This window comes from Siniperca chuatsi, linkage group LG4, assembly GCF_020085105.1.
Source record: "Siniperca chuatsi isolate FFG_IHB_CAS linkage group LG4, ASM2008510v1, whole genome shotgun sequence".
Taxonomy (NCBI): Eukaryota; Metazoa; Chordata; class Actinopteri; order Centrarchiformes; family Sinipercidae; genus Siniperca; species Siniperca chuatsi.
In genome coordinates, this window is record NC_058045.1 from 29,152,529 (window position 1) to 29,173,195 (window position 20,667).

At 40.6% G+C, this 20,667-nt stretch overlaps 1 protein-coding gene across 3 annotated transcripts; it reads left to right on the top strand.

Moving 5' to 3' along the window:
* Positions 1-485: 485 nt before the first annotated feature.
* Positions 486-19,194, top strand: deaf1 (DEAF1 transcription factor). Of its 3 annotated transcripts, none has more exons than XM_044192846.1 (13): positions 493-960; positions 2,048-2,145; positions 3,288-3,414; positions 3,586-3,735; positions 6,227-6,366; positions 6,524-6,589; positions 8,120-8,164; positions 9,603-9,726; positions 10,197-10,334; positions 15,955-16,229; positions 16,370-16,468; positions 17,278-17,367; positions 18,500-19,194. In XM_044192846.1, exons 1-13 carry the CDS (start codon positions 768-770, stop codon positions 18,599-18,601), a joined length of 1,647 nt encoding a protein of 548 aa, XP_044048781.1. In that variant the 5' UTR covers positions 493-767; the 3' UTR covers positions 18,602-19,194. The 3 variants fall into 3 exon arrangements, with proteins under 3 accessions (XP_044048783.1, XP_044048781.1, XP_044048782.1); XM_044192847.1 differs by lacking the exon at positions 493-960 and adding an exon at positions 1,003-1,190; XM_044192848.1 differs by lacking the exon at positions 16,370-16,468 and having other exon boundaries at positions 486-960.
* The last annotated feature ends 1,473 nt before the right edge of the window (positions 19,195-20,667 follow it).

Consider the following 20,667-nt stretch of genomic DNA (forward strand, 5'->3'; position numbering starts at 1 on the left):
GCACAAGCATCAGCAGCTGCTTTCAAAAACCCCTGGGTTTATATTAGACAGACACACAGAGTACTACAGATTTTATTTCACCACAGATCATTCACACATGTTTTTCTATTTACTACTTCCTTTCAGACGTGAAAGTTTCAGACTAACTGACACGTTTTGCACCATGGTGTATTCACGTGAAAACACACAAACTCCATCAGAAGTAAGTCAGCTCTGCAGTGTTTGCTGCTGGAGTTTTTACATAAAAAATATAATATTCAAACACAACAGAATATAAATGTAAAGAATGGAAACGTTGGTTCGTTGATATGAAATTGAACTAGTAATAAATTGTCTATAAATTTAGAATTTAGACCTATTTCTGTCCCGTTATTTTCTTTGTGTGTGTGTGTGTGTGTGTGTGTGTGTGTGTGTGTGTGTGTGTGTGTGTGTGTGTGTGTGTGTGTGTGTGTGTATTGGCCGCTGTGTCACTTCGCATCGGCTCGTGTTCTTTCGGAAGTCTTCGGTGCATCTCTTTCCTGAGACTTCGTGAAAAACAAACAGTCGAGCGGCCGTCCTCTCTCCGGATTTGCTCGCCAAATTCTTTGACGTTACCGCTAATTTCATATAAAGTATTGCTGATTTTTTTAATTTTTTTTTACCGATTATCGTTAACGGGTTCCGTGTTTGCGGTTCTTCTCTGGTTCGTAACAGCCTCGGCTGCTTTCGGACCGCGCTGTGTCCCGCGACCGCTCGTTCATATTCGGCTCTTGTCGTTCGGCGGAAAAATGGACGAAGCGGACTCGGCCACGAAGGCACTCGGGCTGGATGAACCGCCCATCGGCATGCCGCCGGTGGAGGGCTCGGATACCGAGTCGGAGGCCGAAGTCACCACGATGGCCGTCATGGACGAACCGGGAAACATCGACATGGGAGCCGAGTCCCTACCGAACCCAGACGAGGCCGAGGCGGCATTCGCAGGCAAGGCGGGCTTTAGCTAGCAGCAGGCCGCTGCTGTGCGGGGTTGCGCTAAAACACAAAAAGTGATGATGACGTTAGCTAGTTCACTCTGTGTTTAACGGGGAGAACACAGATGCCCGGAGAATGTATGCCTTATTATCGATTAAAGAAGAGAATCAGTAGCGATTCTGACGTGAAACTGCACAGCTCTTCAATAACTAAACAACCGTTGCAGCTTCTGCGGGCTTGTGGTACACAGCAACAACACATACGTTGCCAAACTCCGTTCAATTTAAAGATTTGCAGCCTATCGATTGCATATACCTTACCTATATTATCGCGCACATATTTCATTTACTAATTTAGCAAGTGTTACCAAATTCGGCAATGACATACATCATTAAGTAACCCACTAACCTTCCTAAAATTCCTATTTTTAGAGTTGGTTTACACGGCTAACGTTAGCCCACCGCCCACCAGTGCGTGGTGGCTTAATAGTTTATTGGATAAGATTAACCGTGCTTTACTTAAGTCTATATTTTACTTACACCAGGTTTGCTTGATGAATTGCATTTGCCGAACTAAACGTGCTGACTCATGAGCTTATAGGCTATGCATTTCCCCCCGGTTCTTTAGGATAAAAAAATGTCAGAAATTGAATGTAGTTTGGTGAGAGTAAGTTGCGTGTCGGGACTTCCTCGGCTGGCCAGGCTGTGTGTGTCACCAGTGGACAGGCTGGATGAGTTGTTGCCAAACAGCTGTGAAAAATAATAACTTATATAGGTTTTAATAATAATGTTAGATTTCTCCGACTCCCAGAGAGATGTCTGAAATATTGATAATGCAGCTGAAAATGAGAGCTGGTCATTGTAACTTCCATCACCGGTCAGGAACATCAGCTAAAAAGTAGTGATTTTCCTTACATAAACATATTCTGGCATTATATGGAAGATCTATAGAACAGGTCTTCTGATTCTGCCGATATTGATCATTTCCCATATTGCCCTGTGTAGCATAACACTCCAGTTTGGCTGTGATATAATTTTATCCTTACTGATCTGAAGATGTATGTGATGATAAAATATTTGAATCTCTTGTTGTTGATCAGAGGTGACGGCTGTGACGGTGGCAGATGTTCATTCTGCAGAGGACAACGTTTTTACCACGACGGTTGCCACGTCAGGAAGTCTCCCAGAACACATGCTGGTAGATCAACACACATGGTCAAGCTACTGCACATGCTCAGTGTCGCTCTGTATATACAGTCTGTGCTGTCAGATCAGATCAGCTTCAAAGAGCAATAGTCAGGTCAAAGGCCAGCTTCACTGTTTTCATTCCAGACGTTATTAAACTGATGTTTCATATCATTAATAATCATGAACAACCTCAGTGTCTCATCGTACTCTGTCTTGTCCAACAGAGCAATCAGACCTGCAGACAGCAGGAACAGTCAGCTGTTCGAAAACAGGAAGTTCTCTTGGTTACACTTTCACTCTTTAAACCGGAGTGGTGCACATTAATGTTAGTAAAAACTGAAACTGAGCTTCTGTTTTCTACAAGATGATGTGTTTGGAGGCACGATTAAAGTGAAAAACTATGAAATAACTACCAGACTGTTCAAACATTTTAATAAAGAGAGAGTGAGTGAGAGAAACCAGAGCTTGAACACCAGTACATTACATTTCTGTCCAGATGAGTATTGACCACTTTCTGATAAATTATAAAAACTCTTAGTGTCAAACAAGCTGCGAGGAGGAACAACATGCACCTGTGTTATGTTCAATATGTGGTTTAGTTGAGTCAAAAATAGTAATGGTGAAATTAGGCTTTCTGAAACATTAAGGGTTCCCGACACACTGCAGGAAATGGGTTAAATGCTCATAAAAGCTCAGCTCTCTGCTCCTACTTCCAGAATCCATTACAGTCAGTCTGCACAGAGCAGCAGGTATCAGGGGTACATTATTTTTGGTAATTTGTGTACATTAATTACTATTATTTTTACCCTCAAAGGAATCATTCTTGTGCATAATTCATGCTCCCAAATGCTACAGGTTGATGGTTTGGAGAACTAGAAACTATTTTATTCTAATTTAATTTCACTCCTTCATAATTGTGGTGGAGAGTGTTGTCTAAATTGTCACTCTAAAATCTCATAAAGATGTTCAACCTCTTAAAGGAACAAAAAAAAAATACTCCTGAAGGCGAACTAGAACCTCGGTCATTGTCCTTGCTGTCCTTCGAGTGTCCTCTGCTGGCAAACAGTCAGCTGAGCCTCCTCCTATACTGCACCATCTTTGCAAGTGTTTTTACTGTGTGTGTGTGTGTGTGTGTGTGTGTGTGTTTCACAGAGTGGGAGGACGACCCTCCAGCTGGGTGAAGGTCTCAGCACCCAGAAGGCCACTTTGATCGTGGTTCACACTGATGGCAGCATCGTGGAGGCTGCTGGCCTCAAGTCTGCTGCTGCCATCACATCAGGTGCGTGTGTGTGTGTGTGTTACAGTACTGAGAAGGTCCCGCTGTCTCTGAGGTGTCCATATTGAACCAGGTTGTTAAAAAACAAATATAAAATCTTGAAGGACAGTGAGGTCCATCACTCTCTCAGACTGATCGGTGTTTGTTTGTTTCGTCCTTCTGTGCGCCCCTCAGGCCCACAGACTCCACCCACCCCACTGACTCCGCCCCAGGACAAAGACTCCTGCTCCAAGTACAACTGGGACCCCTCAGTCTACAACAACGAGCTGCCGGTCCGCTGCAGGAACACTAGTGGAGTCCTCTACAAGAATCGACTGGGATCAGGTGATCAACACACCTGTACTGAGGGCTGTAACATACAGATAGACTACCAGTAAACAAAAGTATTTTCTGTTTCATAAAAAGTATGCAATAAGTCTGACTGAAGTTACCGGGGAAACTTAACCCACCAGACCAGCCTGGTCCTGGTCAGGTTAGTTTTCAAGCTTAGCTTTATCTCAGGCTGAACGAAAAACTGCTGCACTGTGAACGTGTTTATAGTCCATGTCTGATTTATCACATTTTGACAAACTCTAGGCAAATTAAAATGTAGAGCTCATGTGTTTCTCAATACAAAACGCAGCAGTCCACATGTGCTTTTAAATTCATTGGGAAAATAATGTGCGTATATTTGCTTCAGGCTAAATAAAATGTGACATGGCGTCATAGTGAAAGCAGTATGTTCACCATTTGCTCTCACTTTCGATAAAACTGAAGAAAGACACCCACAAATCATTGTACTTAAAGTATAAGAGAAGAAAAAAGTAATCAGATTACTTTAGTAGCAGAAGTACAAAAAATCACTAATTACAAGTAAAAGTCTTGCATTCAAAATGTTACAGAAATTAAGGTACAGAGGTATTATCAGCAAAATGTACTTTAAGTACATGCAGAAAATGGATTTTTATTAGATTATTATTACTGATGCATTAATTAATGTCGGACAACAGGCATTGTTCAGGTCGCTGAAATTAAGGACCAGTAAGAAAGAAAAAACGATGGTCCTGTTAAGCCTGATTTCCTCACCAAGTTATCATGTCAATCTTCCAGGCTATTGTAGTTTAAAGAGTTCACTTTTGTTTTAAAATATTTAATATTAATATTTTTTTAAGGTGAAGATCAGTGTTGACTACCTTGTAAGTGATGCCTTTTCTGAGCCGTCTTTGTGAAAGAGCCCTCAGGTGCACAGGACTCTTTACTGTCATCTGGTGGCAGCAATGAGGAACTACAACAACATGAGCACATGTTCTCCACAAACACCATTTTGTTACACAATTCTGTAACAGTTCAGTTTGACTCTGACCTCCTGTTAGAGCTGAGGCTGCAGGTCAGAACAGAGTTTAGTGTTTAACAAACCGAATGTGATGTTCTGGTTGAGATCTCATGGTTCTTTCGGTGTGCAGTTTTCTCTTCATGCTGCATCAGTGTTCACTGAGGTTTTACAAAAATAAGAACCAGCTGCACAACACGCAGTAGTTCAGCGTTGTGATATAGAGCGGTACCCTGATCAGCAACAGTTGAGAACCTGCTGGTCATTTAGTGCAAAGAATCAGTTAAATATCACTGACTGCACCTTTTTAATATCACAAACGAGTGAGTGTATATTGAGTAGAGAAGTGTGAGGAGTGTTTCTCCTCTCTGTAAATTCCCACTTCCACAGTTTTCTTTTTCTTAATGATCTCCTCAGTGTTGCTCAACATAATGTAACCATGCTACAGGTTTATGTTCTCACCATCAGTTTGAATTATTTCAACTTTGTTTCTGTCAGTTTGGCGGACCGCTCTAAATACTACAATACCGAGAGCCTCAGCTGCTGTTGCTGTGGAGAAGAAGCCAGTGAGTGGTGTGAGCATAGACTGTAGATAAAGATGGACGATATGACAGCTCCCCAAAAGTGAAGCCAAAACATCTGGATCGCCTCCTGGTGGCTGGCTGCAGTATAGGTCATAAACCCCGCCCCCTCCATGTTAGCGGATGGGACATGAGCCAAACTAAAAAATCAACGTACACGTGTCAAATATATTTTTTTCCCAAAGATGGTTTCTGTCAATTTTGGTAGTTCTTATCACGCTGATGTATGTTCAAGTGTTTGGTTCTAATTAGTTATTTGATGCTGTAAAAGGGGGTTTCACATCATGATGGACAGCTGAGGCCGGCTCGTGATTGAGTCAGCCGGGTGCATGGGCGGGACTTCGATACCGCGGCTCCAACTCCGATCACTACTGCGCAGACTCTGGCTCCAAATGACGTCACCAGCGCAAGATGTCAGCTCCCGTATCCAGGATATTTTGGCTTAATTTTTGTACAGTGGGAGGAAGTGGAGACGCGTCGTCCATCTTTATATAAAGTCTGTGAGTCAGAGCGGTGGGGATTTCAGAACGCTTAAACTTGTCGCTGTGGTTACTGAATTTCTTTTCCAAACTGATCTAAATATGTTTTTTTCTTGACAGTATAATTTTAACAGAATTTGAAGCTCTACGATTGGACGTTTCTTACTGAAATGCAACTTGGGAATTGTAGTTGACTTCTCTCCTTTAGTTTTATGTCGTTGTAGCTTTGACTTTTTATCAAAGAACCAGATATTTTCTGGGAAAGTTGTTCATCTTTAGTGCTGGTGATTCAATCGGGAGAGTTTCATGTCCATCCAAGACTTGAACAGCTCCAATTGTCTAAGAGAACATGAATCAGACTGTTGCTGGAACAACTCACTTCACTACTCTATTGTACTGTGTTCTTGAGTAATTTACCCACTCTGACAGCGCTGTGTTGTGTTCAGGGGGCAAAGGTCGCTGCATCAGGCACAACCAGCAGTGGTTCACTCCCACTGAGTTCGAAGGTCTGGCGGGAAGAGCGAGCAGCAAAGACTGGAAGAGGAGTATCAGATACGCTGGCAGACCTCTGCTCTGCCTCATACAGGTACTACTGCGCCAATACTTCTGTATTACTACACTGTACTACTGCTGTACCACTGCAGTACTACACTGTGTTACACTATACAATGAACTTTTACAATTTGCATGCAGATCAGCTGAGTTAAATTCTGTTTGCAATTTAACCTTGTGTGTGTGTGCAGGAGCGTATACTGAACCCCCACGCTGCTTCCTGTACCTGTGCAGCCTGCTGTGATGACCTGACAGGGGTGAGTCAGCAGTACTAGTCCTGGTCCTGGTCCTGGTCCTGAAGAACCTGCAGGATCAGGGAACAGCTTAAATCAGGAAGCAGAGTGAAGGAAGTCAAGTCAATTTTATTTATATAGCCCAATATCACCATTTGCCTCAAGGGGCTTTACAATCTGTACAGCATACAACACCCTCTGTCCTTAAACCTTTGATTCCCCCAAAAAAAACCTAAGAAAGAGCAACAGAGGAGGGATCCCTCTCCCAGGACGGACAGACATACAATAGATGTCGTGTGTACAGAATAGATTCCTCACAGAAAATCATAGTTTATACAATTATGATGACAAAGTGTAAAACATAAGTGAAGAGGAGGGATCCAGTAGGACATTTGAGCAGCTTCAGGTGTCGCCCACTAAGTAGGATCTGAGCCACACCACCTCACCTCCACCACAGAGACCTGGAAAGAGGACAGGCCACACAAACACAGAAGAGGACAACAGCATTCACACAGGGAGGAGAAACGAACAAACAGGAAGAAGATCATGTTTATCAGTCAGTGATGAAACAAGTCATCAGTTAGTTAGTTAGCTAGTTATCAGTGGCAGTGTTGATAATATCTGAATGATTTTCCAGTAACATGATCTGCTCAGTGTTTCCATCCGGGCTGCTTTTTATTTGATTGGGACGGTAATTCAGGTTACTTTTGGTGGCATTTGGACTGTTTCCTCTGAATAAAGGTTATAGGCCACATTCTATGAGGCTGGCTGTAAATGGTCTGAGTTCAGTAGACTTGACACAGTGACACATAACAACTGATGACTAAAAGTAATTTCAGTTTAGTACAAACAGGGTAAAACCTTTTTCCCTATTCAAATTATTATTTGGTTACAATGTCATAGTTATGTGATAAAGTCCTTGTAAAAGCTACATCTGTTCATACAAGTGAATACTTTTTTGTTTAACGTAGCATTTTTCAAAAGACTTGGTGGAGATCCTTTTTCATTATTGTACCTGGGGGGGTTTGGGGTCACCTAAAGGAGACTGGAGGTTCATCTTAACCAGATGCCTTAGTTTTCTTCCTGCCCTCAGCCACAAAACATAATGGGAAAACTTTGAGAGGCCAAATTATATAATTTTCTTCTTTCCCAGCAGCACAGGACAAAGCCACAGGGCATTGTGACAATTTTTGGCTTTATCCTGTGGTGCTAGGAAAGAAGAAAAAACCTGCCTGACAGCCGAAATAAAAAATTAGGCTTCTTTTTTGATGATTGGGCTGGTGTCTGGTTCCAGTTTCTGTGATGGTTTTGTGTTTTGTTATGACCTGAACGTTTGTGTTGTCAGACTGAACAAACAGGTTGAAGAATCACTTTGGAGACAAAAGATGGATGTTTGCTGTCATTTTGGACATCTGGTAAACTAAAGGGTTAATTGATAAATTGAAGAAATAATTGTACAATTGTCATAAACCTAGAATTAACCTGATCAGTTCAGTCAGACAGCAGAACTCAGTTTGTGTTGGTCTCTGTCTTACTCTGCTTCTCTCTCTTCAGTGTCCAAAGGAAGCAGACACTCTGGTAGAAGAAAACATCAGTATGGTAAATTTAATTTAGTATTTTTTTCTGTAGCTCTGACCTCATTATCTCCACCTGATTTTAACCTGTGATCTGTATTTGGTTTCATTACCTGGTATTAATAAGCCTTCTCGTCATCTCAAGTTGCATTGTAATGAAATCTTAATAACCAATTAGGTCAGGAATTCTGAAGGACTTGTCAACAAACAAGGCCACTACTAGTCCCTTACACCTCCTTACAGTCCCCAGTTCAAATACAGCAGAGAGACCCGACCCTGCTGAAACTCCAGGGGCCGGTTTCACAAATATATTTTAGACCGGTCTGTAGCGTTGGGCCAGTCTTGATTTTGCTTCAGATTAATACAAGTTAGATAGTTTCACAAAAGTAAAGACTTTTTTTTTTACCCCCAGGCTAACTAAGAGCCTTGTTTCCATGGTAACAGTCAGTGACGGCTGCTGACCTGTGGTACCAAATAACATGGCAAACAAGAGCAAAACATGGCTCATAATTTGTTTTACATTTGCTAACATTTTGTGGAGCGCGTAAAGAGAAGGGAAGGAGTTTTTTTAGTTGGAAATATACAGCAGTGAGGACGTCGTTAGTTGTTTATTGTTTGCCCAAAAAAACTATCCTGAGCCTGACTGACGAGTTAGCAGAAGCACATTAAGAGGACGCAGCATCTCAGCTCTGCTACAGAAGTCGGCACTGTGCAGAGATTTTATGCTACTGGAAGTTTTTGTATTGTTACACTCTTTGCTGACTATTTGAAAGTTTGGAAAAAAGTCTATTAGTTTGATCTATGCCACGGTCAAAGTATATCTTTGTGAAACCGGCCCCAGAGCTTCACTTAAACAGTTTTTGTAGAAAAAAGGCTCAAACCTTATAGGACTGAAATATTCCTGGAACACCATGTGTTAAAAACCATTAAGTGGTGCTGATGAATTGATTAGTTAATCAACAGAAAATAAAAACAACACATTTGGTAAAAGAAAAATAATTTAAATGCTAAATGGACTGCATTTATATAGTGGACGACCCGCTCTACCTCCAAGCCATAGCCGCCATTTAAGTCATTTATGGAGCGGGATTGCTGTGAAGGCCGTCATTCTTTCAAAAAAGTTCAAACGAACTTCAACTAACACTCAATTAAAATTATTAATTAATTAATTAAAATACAAACATATCCCACGTAGCCCAATCCTAAACTACTTTGTAAAATTGATGTTCTATTCGTTTGCGTTAACAGCCGACTTCAGCTGACTTCTTGTTGTCATGGTAACATTATGGTAAGACTGTCAGCAAACAGCCTTTCTTTTATCCATGATTTTCCATCTATGATTTTGAATCAGGATTGAGACTCTTGTTTTTCATGTCACCGTCTCTGATTGAAAGCATCGTCACTGTTTGTTGGACGTTGTGTTGATTTCATCCGTCTCTCTGTGTCCTCGCTGCTCGGTTCAGACTGGTCCAGTCCGCCTCTTCGTCCCGTACAAGAGACGGAAGAAGGACACCGAGCCTCCGGTCATCCCCCCCAAAAAGGAACTTCCTGCCACCAAAAACATCACACTGGCCCCGGGGACCACATGTACGTCAGGTGACCTCAGTCTGATGTGTGATTGGAGGAGCGGTGGAGCCTTGTTGTCACACAGCAGAAGAAGAGAAAAGATAGTTTGTGGTTCAGGATCAGCAGGTTTATGTCTGTTAAATCACGTGATTTTATAGATTCAGGGTTAAGGAGGAAAAATATCCTTCAGATTAGTTTTCATTTCTAGACCTTTGACCCCTTGAAAATGCCCCTAAAATTCTAGTCACATCATCCTGTAAAGCACCTCTGAAGTAAATTCAAATACTGAAATGCGAATATTGAGATGAAATATTGATGAACATACTGCCTGTTCAGTAGTTGGTGGTCCTCTGAATAAGACATGAACAGTCATTGAAAGTTATTGAATGTCCTGGAGTTTCCATCAGATCTGTGGTATGAATATTTAAACTTTGACTTTAGAAGTGTCTGACTGTCCAAACATGGCTGACACGTCTGTCCTCCACTAACAGTCACAGTGTCCCCGTCAGGACAGTTCACCACCTCCGGCACCTTGACCTTTGACCGCACTCCAACGGGCGACGCCGGCGCTGCCGCTGCCATCATCTCAGAAGGCTCAGCGCAGAGCGAGGTGTTTGCCAGCACAGCAGGTACCGTCCATCACTGTTATCATACTGTCCGTCTGTCCATTATCTGTTCAGGTTTCATCAAACCAAAGTTTTTTTTTTTTTTACAGAAGCCCATTGCATTCACCAAAGAAAAAATCTCATAATTATGACCAAAAAATCTCATAACAAGGAGATCCAAATCTCATAAATGACAAGAAAACTATCTCACAATAATCTCGTAATTATAAGATAGTATTCTTATTATTATGAAGATAGTAAGTCATAATTACGAGATTAGTAGTTTTTTGTAGTTTTAGTGACGACCTGGCTTTTACGTCGGTGGTTCGTGATATTTGAATCAGCAGCTTCCTTGCTGAGACACGGTGATGCAACAACAACCCAGTGATCTCAACTGGCAGTTTAACAATGAACTGCCAGGTCAGGTAAGTTCACCTGTGTGAACAGGTAGAGCCTGACTGATACCAGATCTTTGAGACCAATACCAATATTGATATTGGAGAGATTAAAAATCTGATAAAATTATAATAATATAGTTTTAATACAGAGAGAGGAAACATGGGGAGAGAGACAGTGTATACCATGCATCATGCAACAATGGTCCCTGGTTAGGTTAAGTCTTAAAACAATACTGACATGTCCATATGTACAGTTGAAGATCACGTTCTTAAAGCGATTTCAGTGTAAGTGATGGGGAGCAAAATACACAGTCCTTCTTTTGCAAAAATGCATTAAAAAGTTAAGCTAAGGCTGATATGAGGCTTCAGCAGTTTGAGTTAGACAAATACTTTGGGTGTCTTTGAAAATCTTTGAAGTCTTTTAAGTACCAAATTCCTGCTAGTGTTATTATCCCTCCCCTACGGCTCAGTAAGAAAACACTAGCCAGGTTTCCATCCAAATGTAGTGCAAATTTTAACCGTATTTTGAGAAAATCAGCAAAAGTAAATGCAAATTAATGCGTGTTTCCATCCACTACCGTTATGCGATTATTAAGAGTTTGTCGAGATAAACATCTGGTGGCGCTAATTCTCCAGTCCGGTGCCATTAAAACACTACAGAAGAAGAGGGCACAATAAGATGGCGTAATTAAATGAGCGCCAGTCAAACCCGAAACGGTGAAATCCACCAACTGTAACTTTGGACTGCTGAAGCCTTGTGTTAGCTTCAGCTTAACTTAGAACGAGGTGCCTAGAATGAGGACTGTGGATTTTGTCCCCCGTCACTTACATCACTTTAAGAAGGCACCTCTTTGCGGCCAGTATGGACGGGAGGAATGATTAGGGTCGAGGGTTTAAGGACAGAGGGTGTCGTATGCTGTACAGATTGCGAAGCCCCCTGAGGCCGATTTGTGATATCGGGCTATATAAATAAAATTGACTTGACTTAATTGACTTGAATTACAGAGACCAAAAACTATTTAAATGTACATATCGGCATGTCAGTATTGTTTTAAGTTAGACTTAAAAAATGTGAACCTATCCTTTAACCAGGATGCCACAGGCAGCTGATATTAATTTTTTTTTACCATAAACACATAAGAAACATTTGTGAAAACGATCTTTATATTTGGTTTTGTCAGATGTCTTATTTTATTCGACCAACGGTCCAAAACCCAAAGAAATTCAGTTTACAATTATTTAAATAGGGGAAAGCAGGAATTCCACTCATTGAGACCGACAGCAGATAATGTTTGGAGTTTGTTTATAAATAATTGAAAAGATTCATCAATGATTAAAATAGCTGAAATAGTGGACTACTTGTTTCAGCTCTGAACAGAATTTAAACTAAACTAACAGCTAAATTATAACTTATCAGTTAATTACTAGGAGTGTTAAGATAAACTGCGTGAGAGTTCAAAAACTGGTAATATATCTGTCGATATTACATTTGTAACAAACATTTCTGATAAAGATCCGTATATGTGGTTGTTAAAGAATACTGACCGAGATATGTACAGTTACTATTCTACAGTGTAAAAATAAACTTTACAGCTAATATAACAGTACATCTTGGACAGTAAACTTCACTGAAATTCAAAATTAAGTGCCAGCACCACAAATAAAACAAAAAGTATGAAATAAAAAACTATATTGAACTGTAACAGCAGTAGGGTTGCGTCTCTGTGTTTGGTTTCTGTTTTTGCGTCTCTCAGTTGTCCAGGATGTTTTATGTGTCCTCCTCCTTAATGATCTGTGGAGGGGTCTCCCCCACAATCTCCCGCACTGCCGCTGGCCTGCAGCCCATCATTCATCCTATCAGACATCAGGGAAGCACCGCAGCTGCTTTCTGATTGGCTGTCGTGCTGCTGTAATGAGCTCTCAGGAGAGGCCAGCTCAGTGTGTGTGTGTGAGCGCTGTGTGACTGATTTCTCTGTCCGATCCTAACCTCCTCTTTAAAGGACCAATCAGAGATCTCCCACATCTCTTCACTCCTCTGTTAAAATCTGAGTTATTAATGTTTTCTAAGGCTGATATTTTCTGTTATGATATGCTGACAAAACACACAAACTGGTGATATTTCATCCAGAACTCAAACTATTAGAAATATGAAAATATCTGTAATTTAAATGTTAGAAACGGTTACTGATTGGAACTTTAATTATCACTGGGACTGTTCTGATTGGCCGGAAGGCAGCTGATGTCTTCATGACTGCTGGGAAACACACACACACACACACACACACACACACACACACACCCACACACACACACACACACACACACACACACACAGGGGGATCCAGCTGTCAGCAGTGTCTCTCTGTCCTTCACCCTGAGGTTAATGAAGCACCCTGTGTGTGTGTGTGTGTGTGTGTGTGTGTGTGTGTGTGTCAGATGAAGAGATGTGCGTCAGAAAATAATTGAAAGATTCAGGTACGTCAATTTGAATGCACAGATTCAAACTGAATTCAGTGATGAATCTGTCAAAAATCCACATGACGGTCTAAAACTGATGTCAGATTTTAAATAACTCCATGATTTTTAAAATAAACAAATGAAGCTGTTGGATCTGTTCCTCGTCCTTTATTTATTTTCAGCAGCGAAACAATAGGGGACGTAAAGTGTCTGCTGCCGTAGACCGACCACAAGATAAAGAATAAAAACCAGCAGACAGAATGTTTGGACAGACAAGACGCTTTAATTCAGGACAGAACCACGTCGCACAGGTTGGTGGAGTTAACGAATAAGCAACATTAATATCCAGGAGAGAAAGAACTGCATTCATTTTTAGGAATATGACCTGGAGAGTGAATATAAAGTGAAACTGACAGATTCACCTGGTAACCAAGTAAAGCTTCATATGTAACTGTTGTTTAACTAAAAGTTTCCATTGTGGTTGTAAAGTGCAGGTAATCTGATAATAAAACATCTGAGGTTCCTTTTTTAAAAACACTCCACCAACCAAGGGCGTTTGTTTGCTCAGAAGTAGAACTAATAATGGTAGTATAACAAAATAAATATATGAATACATTTCTTTATTATTAATTCACTAACCCTACTTAAATCATGTTTAGTTTCCTTGATCGAGACCTGATACTTTCTGATAATGTTGTATTTGCACCTTTACAACAAAGAGTATTAACAGTAAATAAAAATACATTTTAAATTATTTTAACTGGAAAATGTGCCAAAAACAGGTACAGTACTCTTTTGAAGTATTCTTTTCAGCCCTGGGTAGTACTGCTCACCTTTTCAGCCCAGGCTAGCTGATGATGATGATGATGATGATGGATAGGCTGCAGGTCAGCAGCGATGCGGGGGAAACCCTTGCACAGTTCGTTAAGGAGGAGGACACGAGCTCCACCAGTAAGGTAGGGTAAGCCTGAGAGGCAAACCTCAGGGCAGAAAAAGTCTGCAAAGCACTCGCTGCTGCTCGTTAAGCGCATGGTAATAATTGAAGGCTACTCAGATGAACACATCAACAGCTCCTCTCTCATCCCATCTGCATTATAGTGGCAGGTCAGTAAGAGAACAGTGTTGAGAGAGATTTTAGTAAGAAAATCAACCTGAAACTATAAAAGTGAGGAGGACAAAAATAGGGTTTTTTGTTCCCCCATCCCCAGTGGAAATTGTACCCTTGCTACCAACTGTACCAACTGAAAACTTTTATAATCCTACCAAATGACCTAAAATTTAACAGTCACACAGCAGCTTCTTTCTAGAAAACATTTTCCAGCAGATTAGTAGGAAAATAGGAGTCCAGTGCAAATGTTACTGAATATTCTCTGAACACTGATGAGAACAACATACCTCCATTTACCTGTGAGAACACACATACACACACACACGCTTTCCCCAGGACATGTTGAGATGGATGTGCAGTTATTTCTGGACTCGTCTGTTCGCAGCGGAGCTCCCAGCTGTCGGTGACTCCACCGCCGCAGGAATATATTGTGTATGTAGGTCAGGAGTAAATGTATAGAGGACGCACAGACATTGACCTGGATCTGTTCAGACCACCTGCTCTGTTTGATTCTACATAGATGTTTGTGGGGCCTTCTGTTGGTCTGCGAACTGCTTCTGCACACACTCAACATGTGGACCAGGTTTTCTAATGTTCAAGCAAATGTTCACGAGTTGGTATCATCTACCACATTTACACCGAGCCACTGCGTGTGTCTTGGGTGGATAGGATATAAACCAGGTTCGTGGTTTACGTGACATTTCAGAAATCAGATTACTGCAGGAAGCCAACAGTAACCAGGTTTCTGTGGTCGGGTGTGGTCAGAAGTATGCTTTGCTGCCCCTGTAACCACACCCAATAGTGATGTCATGGAGTCCTGAAGTACACCTTTACATCACTGCAGCAAGGTCAGAAGTTAAACCACTGTAAGTCAGCAAAGACAAGATTAAACTGTTAAATTACTCTGTAGTCAGATGATTCGATACGTGTGTAGATCCACAGTCCACCATCGGCTACAAGAATGATACAAATACATATGTAACAATACATTTTACCTGCAATTTTTGAATTTGCAGTTTAAAGTGTAAAAAAAATGTCTGTATTGACTAAATGTTATTTCAAATACTGAATCAGAAAGGCCCCAGAAAAGTGAGCCTGTTCAGGGATGCACTGGGGAACTTTTTGTTCAGTCTCTAAATCGATTAATCTTCATCATAAACTCCAACCCTTCTCTGGTATCACTTTTTCAGAGGATTTGCTGCTTTTTTGCTTTAAAGTAAATGTTTTTGGGTTTTGGACTGTTGGTCGGACAAAACAAAACATCTGAAGATGTCACCTTCGACTGGGAAACTGGGATGGACATTTTTTACTACTACTATTACTGACATTTTATAAACAAAACGATTAATAAAAAAAATCTTTGACAGCTTAATTGATACTGAAAATAATCATTAGATGCATCCCTAATAATGTTTATTATAGTGTCTTTCTTTACTACAGTAGTACAAGTCCACAGACAGCAGTCGTTTCTTGGTGTGAAACAGTGTAGTGTGCTAGTGTATTATGGTGTCTGTAGTTGTGGAGTTTAAGACCATGTAATCTCAGCGTCTCTAGTTTTAATCTGACCATTCACTTTTGTTTTGCCTGTTCTTTCTCCTCTCATTTCCTGTCAGCTCTACTGTCCTGTATCAACAAAAAAAGGACCAAAAGAATATTAAAACAAATCTCTCTTCTCTCTCAGTGCTGACGGCGTTGCCGGCGCTGGCCGTGTCTCCTCAGCCGGTTCAGGCCAAGATGACTGTGGCGGCGGCGTCTCCGTCGGCCGGGCTGGAGGTGGGGCCTGTAGGGGGGGCGGGGCCGGCGGTAAGCGAGGGGCAGAAGAACACCTGGCTGTACCTGGAGGAGATGGCCAACACGCTGCTGAGCAACGTCCAGCAGCTGAAGGCTCTGATCGAACAGGCCAAAAACTCTGGAGGAGAGTCTGCAGGGGTCAAAGGTCAGGGAGGCAGGAAGGAGGTGAGAACACACACCAATAGCCTCAATCAGAAATTAAATTATTACACATGATAAAAGACAATAATAATACAAATAGAAATGAGGCGATGACTTTATTACTGAGTTACTGACTGTGTGTGTGTGTGTGTGTGTGTGTGCAGTGTGGTCTCAGTCAGCCGTTTCAGAACCAGATCTCGTTTCAGCAGCCGGACGACTCAGAGACCAAGAGGAGCTCTGACATCACTGAGATCATCATTAACGTATGACACACACACACACACACACACACACAGTCGTATTTACGTCACTTCAGAGGACATTACATTGGCTTGCATTAATTTCCTGGAGACCTACCCTTAACCTAAACCTAACCTTACCCTAACTTTAAATCAAGTCTTCACCCTAATATTTAATTATTTACATTATGGGGACTTGTGTTTTCTCCCCAAAAGGAAGTCGAGTCCCCACAATGTCACCGTGTAAACAGATGTATGTCCCCACAACATGAGTAATACATGTCCATACACGCACACACGTCTTAAAATTCCTTAAATTTTACGAATAGCAAACCTTAAAGCAGTACTCCCACCTGAGATATCCTGACTTTTAGTCCCTAGTATCTATAGCTCAAGCTCCAAAATCACTGGATCCTACATTTCCCATAATGCAACTCTTTCATTACCCCTTCCCTGCCTGGTAAACAGCCACGTCTTTTAAACGCCACACCCCCAGTTTGTAGCGCAGGATAGATTTGTAGTCTCCAAGCCCAAGCTGAGATAACACTGATGACATCACTGTGACATCATCAGGGGGATCGGAAACAGTCACGAGGCCGCTTCTCTAACTTTTAGGCTACCACTGCCCATAACATAAACATTTATCAGATTCTACGTTTCTTTGTCAGAACTAATATCAGGTCAAATCTGCCTGTCAAATCTCTTTTAAAGAGTAACTCAAATCTAAATCCACTTTTCTGAGTTAATCTTATTATTACTTATTTTCCTGTTATCTGTTCTGTTCTCCCGTGTCCTCACGGGTTCTTATGTGTTCTCCTGTTTTTGCTCTGCAGCAAATGTGTGTGAACTGTGGTCGGGTGGCAATGAGTGAGTGTACAGGCTGTCACAAGGTCAACTACTGCTCCACCTTCTGTCAGAGGAAGGTAAGACTCACCTGAACGATCCTCTGGAGTACAGTCATGTTTTTAATTTAATTTAACCTCTCTTTTTTTTTTCTTTTTTTTTTTTACACTGACAAAACACTATAGCAGCTATAACACTAAGAGACAAACATCATACGACAGATATCATAAGCTACGCCACAAAATCAGAAATAAACACAAAAGTGTGATTCTAAAATCACAAATAACATTTTTAACACAATTTGACAGACATTGATTTGTTAAGAAACTCACATGGAAAAAGATGAAATGTAATTAAAGTATGTAAATGAAAAACGCAATGTTTTTTGTACATTTCTTTCACAGGCACAAATTACATTAGCTTTATTTATTAGCCATTAGCAGCTGTTAGCTGTTTGGAGCCAGGTCTTTACATAGTCTGCTGTGTTTTGTAAATGTGTGTGTGTGTGTGTGTGTGACAGTTACGGTTTGGAGTATTACACGAGGGTACAAATGGGAATTCAGACAATTGCACCACTTTTTGAGTAGGTTTTATGTGTATAAGCAAACGTAGGTAATTAGTTACCATGATTATATATGCAACAGTATGATGCCAAAATTTATAAATAGCTTAATCTTATAATGATATTTACCAATACACCATTTACATAATAGACTTTAAGCAAACATTGGAAAATAAATATTAATTAAAATAATAGCCTATAGGTAATTTGACTCCATCCCTGTCCAGTCACGTCCCAATGCCTTTATTAGTGCATCTTACATATATTGTGCAGTATTGCACATGCAGAACCTCATAGTGCACATTATGAGGTACAAAAATAAATCTGTTATATAAGTCTTCATCAAAACAGTATCTTTTACTAAGCACAATGTCATCAAGCATTTATTAAAAGCTCTGCCTGAACACCATCTCCTGGCGACTCCTAACAGCTCAGGACACATTTGGAGCTCCCCTAAATATTAGCCGAGATAGTACTAGGACCAAAAATGCGTCACTCTGACAGTTAGGACTGATTTCCTTCTCTGAGATGGTTGATAAATACGGGCCCTGATAATCAGCTGTTATGGAGACTTAATCAGGATGACAGTAAAAAGAAATGTATGAATATAAACGATCTGTAATCTAAATCAGTTTGTTTTTTCACTGCAGGACTGGAAGGATCATCAGCACACCTGCTGTCAGTCAGCAGGGGGCGTGGCTGTTCAGGAGGAGGAGCCAGTCACAACCATCGACATGGATAAAGTGAAATGAAGGTGTCCTCAGTCTGCATGAAAACATGAGCGGTGTGTCAGTGAGGTCATCGGACAGGAAGTCCTCGTGGGGCAAATAGGAGATTATTCTAAACACATCTGTTCTGAAGACTTAAAATCTCCTCTCTGGAACTTTTATTGTGAAAGTTTCCCCTTAGAACGACATGAAAAGAAGGTCTCGGATCTCCTGAGAGCTGAACTTTATTTATAAAAACTGCACGGACTTTATATTTGTACAGAGAAGTTGGGTGTTTTCCCTCATAACCTCCAATACACTTCATCTGCTAAGGAATATACTGTATATATCAATGCCCTCTGCAGGGCTACATACATGGCTGGAAGGTTTGGCTGTCCACATACTTTTGGCCATGTAGTGTATCAAATCCAGTTTAAATTTTCATTCTGACAAGTTTTCCCTCCAGTAAACCAGAACAAAATAAATAAAAAACAACCAATCACTAACAGATGATAAATGAAAAACATGGAAGGTTTTCTTTGAGGTATCAAGATGTTTTTTAAGATTTTAAATCAGCTTCTTCACTGATCTATAATCATTACAAACTGGACATTAAATCAGCTATGCTTCCTGTCTGACTGTGTGTTCATGACATCTTTTCTTCCCTCATCTCCTCAGATGTTTATTTAATAAGTTAATTTATTAATGAAATCCAAATTTCAGGTTTATTTTTATCCTACTGGAGTTTCAGAGGTAAAAAAAAAAGCAGACAGATGTGTGTTTTCTGTTTCACGTTTATCTTTTATTTTCATATGTGTAACAGCTGAAGCGAGAGTTTTAATATTTCTGACAGTCAGCAGTCAGGTGCTCTGACAGAGCGACTCCTGATGAATGATGACATTTGATTCCGCTGCGTTTCAGTCCCAGCGGCGCTCAGGTGTCTGCTGCTGCTCGCTGACAGTGAAGGGGACATTTCCTACATTAACGGTCACGTCACCTGAACTGTAAATGTAGGGAACCTTAACAGAAGGAAGCTGCAGCTTCTTCTAACGTCTCCTTTAAAGGATAAGTTCACAATTATTCAAATTTCAAATCTTCTCTCTTCAAACGGTAGTCAGGTGCTCATGTGAACATTGAAACAGGTTTTGCGTGTTCTAATCATTCCTCCTGTTCATACTGGCCCTGAAGACATCACTTCCCAAAGCGATTTCAGTGTAAGTGATGGGTGACCTCAATACTGCACCTAAATGCATCCTGTGTTGCTTCTGCTCTGCTAACATGCTGTGTAGACAAATCAAGTGAGTATCTTCCAAAGTTATTTTAGTACGAAATTCTCCCTTTTTGTAACTCAGACTGCTGAAGTCTCATTTTTGAAGGAGGAATGTGGATTTAGTCCCCCATCTCTTCAACTGGAAGCGTGTTAGGAAAGTGTCTCTTAATGGCAGAGGTGGAATGTAACTAAGTATATTTAAATGCTGTACTTAACTACAATTTTGAGGTACTTGTACTTAAGTATTTCCATTTTGTGCTACTTCTATACTTCTACTCCACTACATTTCAGAGGGAAATATTGAACTTTTTCCTCCACTACATTTATTTGATAACATTAGTTACTAGGCACTTTGTAGATTCAGATTAATAGTACAAAATATAATCAACTAATAAATTACGACGTATTTTTATCGATTACTTTAAACTACCCAGTAATCAGTTGACATCAGCTCCACCTTTACCAGCTGCTTCATCAAAGTGATACTTACATATAATGCATCACTATTTATAATCCACTGAAAGGGGCCATTCTGCACATTGGGTACTTTTACTTTTGGATAAAACTTTAGGATATATCATCTTTCAAGACCTTGAAGACATAGTGAGTACTTTTGATACTTTGAATACATTTTGCTGGTAAAACGTATGTACTTTTACTCAAGTAGAATTTCGAATGACTTTTACTTGTAACAGAGTATTTCTGTGGGATTGCTTACTTTGAGTACTTCTTTCACCACTGCTTAACGGCCAGTATGAACAGGAGGAATGATGTTTCAATGTAGCTACGGCGGGCATGTGAGTACTGTTTTAAGACAGACTAGAAAAAAATGGTGAACCTA

What these genes read in the sequence shown, in the direction of transcription:
- deaf1 (XM_044192846.1), top strand. Translation starts at nt 768, where the DNA reads ATGGACGAAGCGGACTCGGCCACGAAGGCACTCGGGCTGGATGAACCG. An exon ending in TGCTGCTGCCATCACATCAG is followed by an intron (nt 3,415 to 3,585) that starts GTGCGTGTGTGT and finishes TGCGCCCCTCAG; the next exon opens with GCCCACAGACTCCACCCACC. An exon ending in CTCTGCTCTGCCTCATACAG is followed by an intron (nt 6,367 to 6,523) that starts GTACTACTGCGC and finishes GTGTGTGTGCAG; the next exon opens with GAGCGTATACTGAACCCCCA.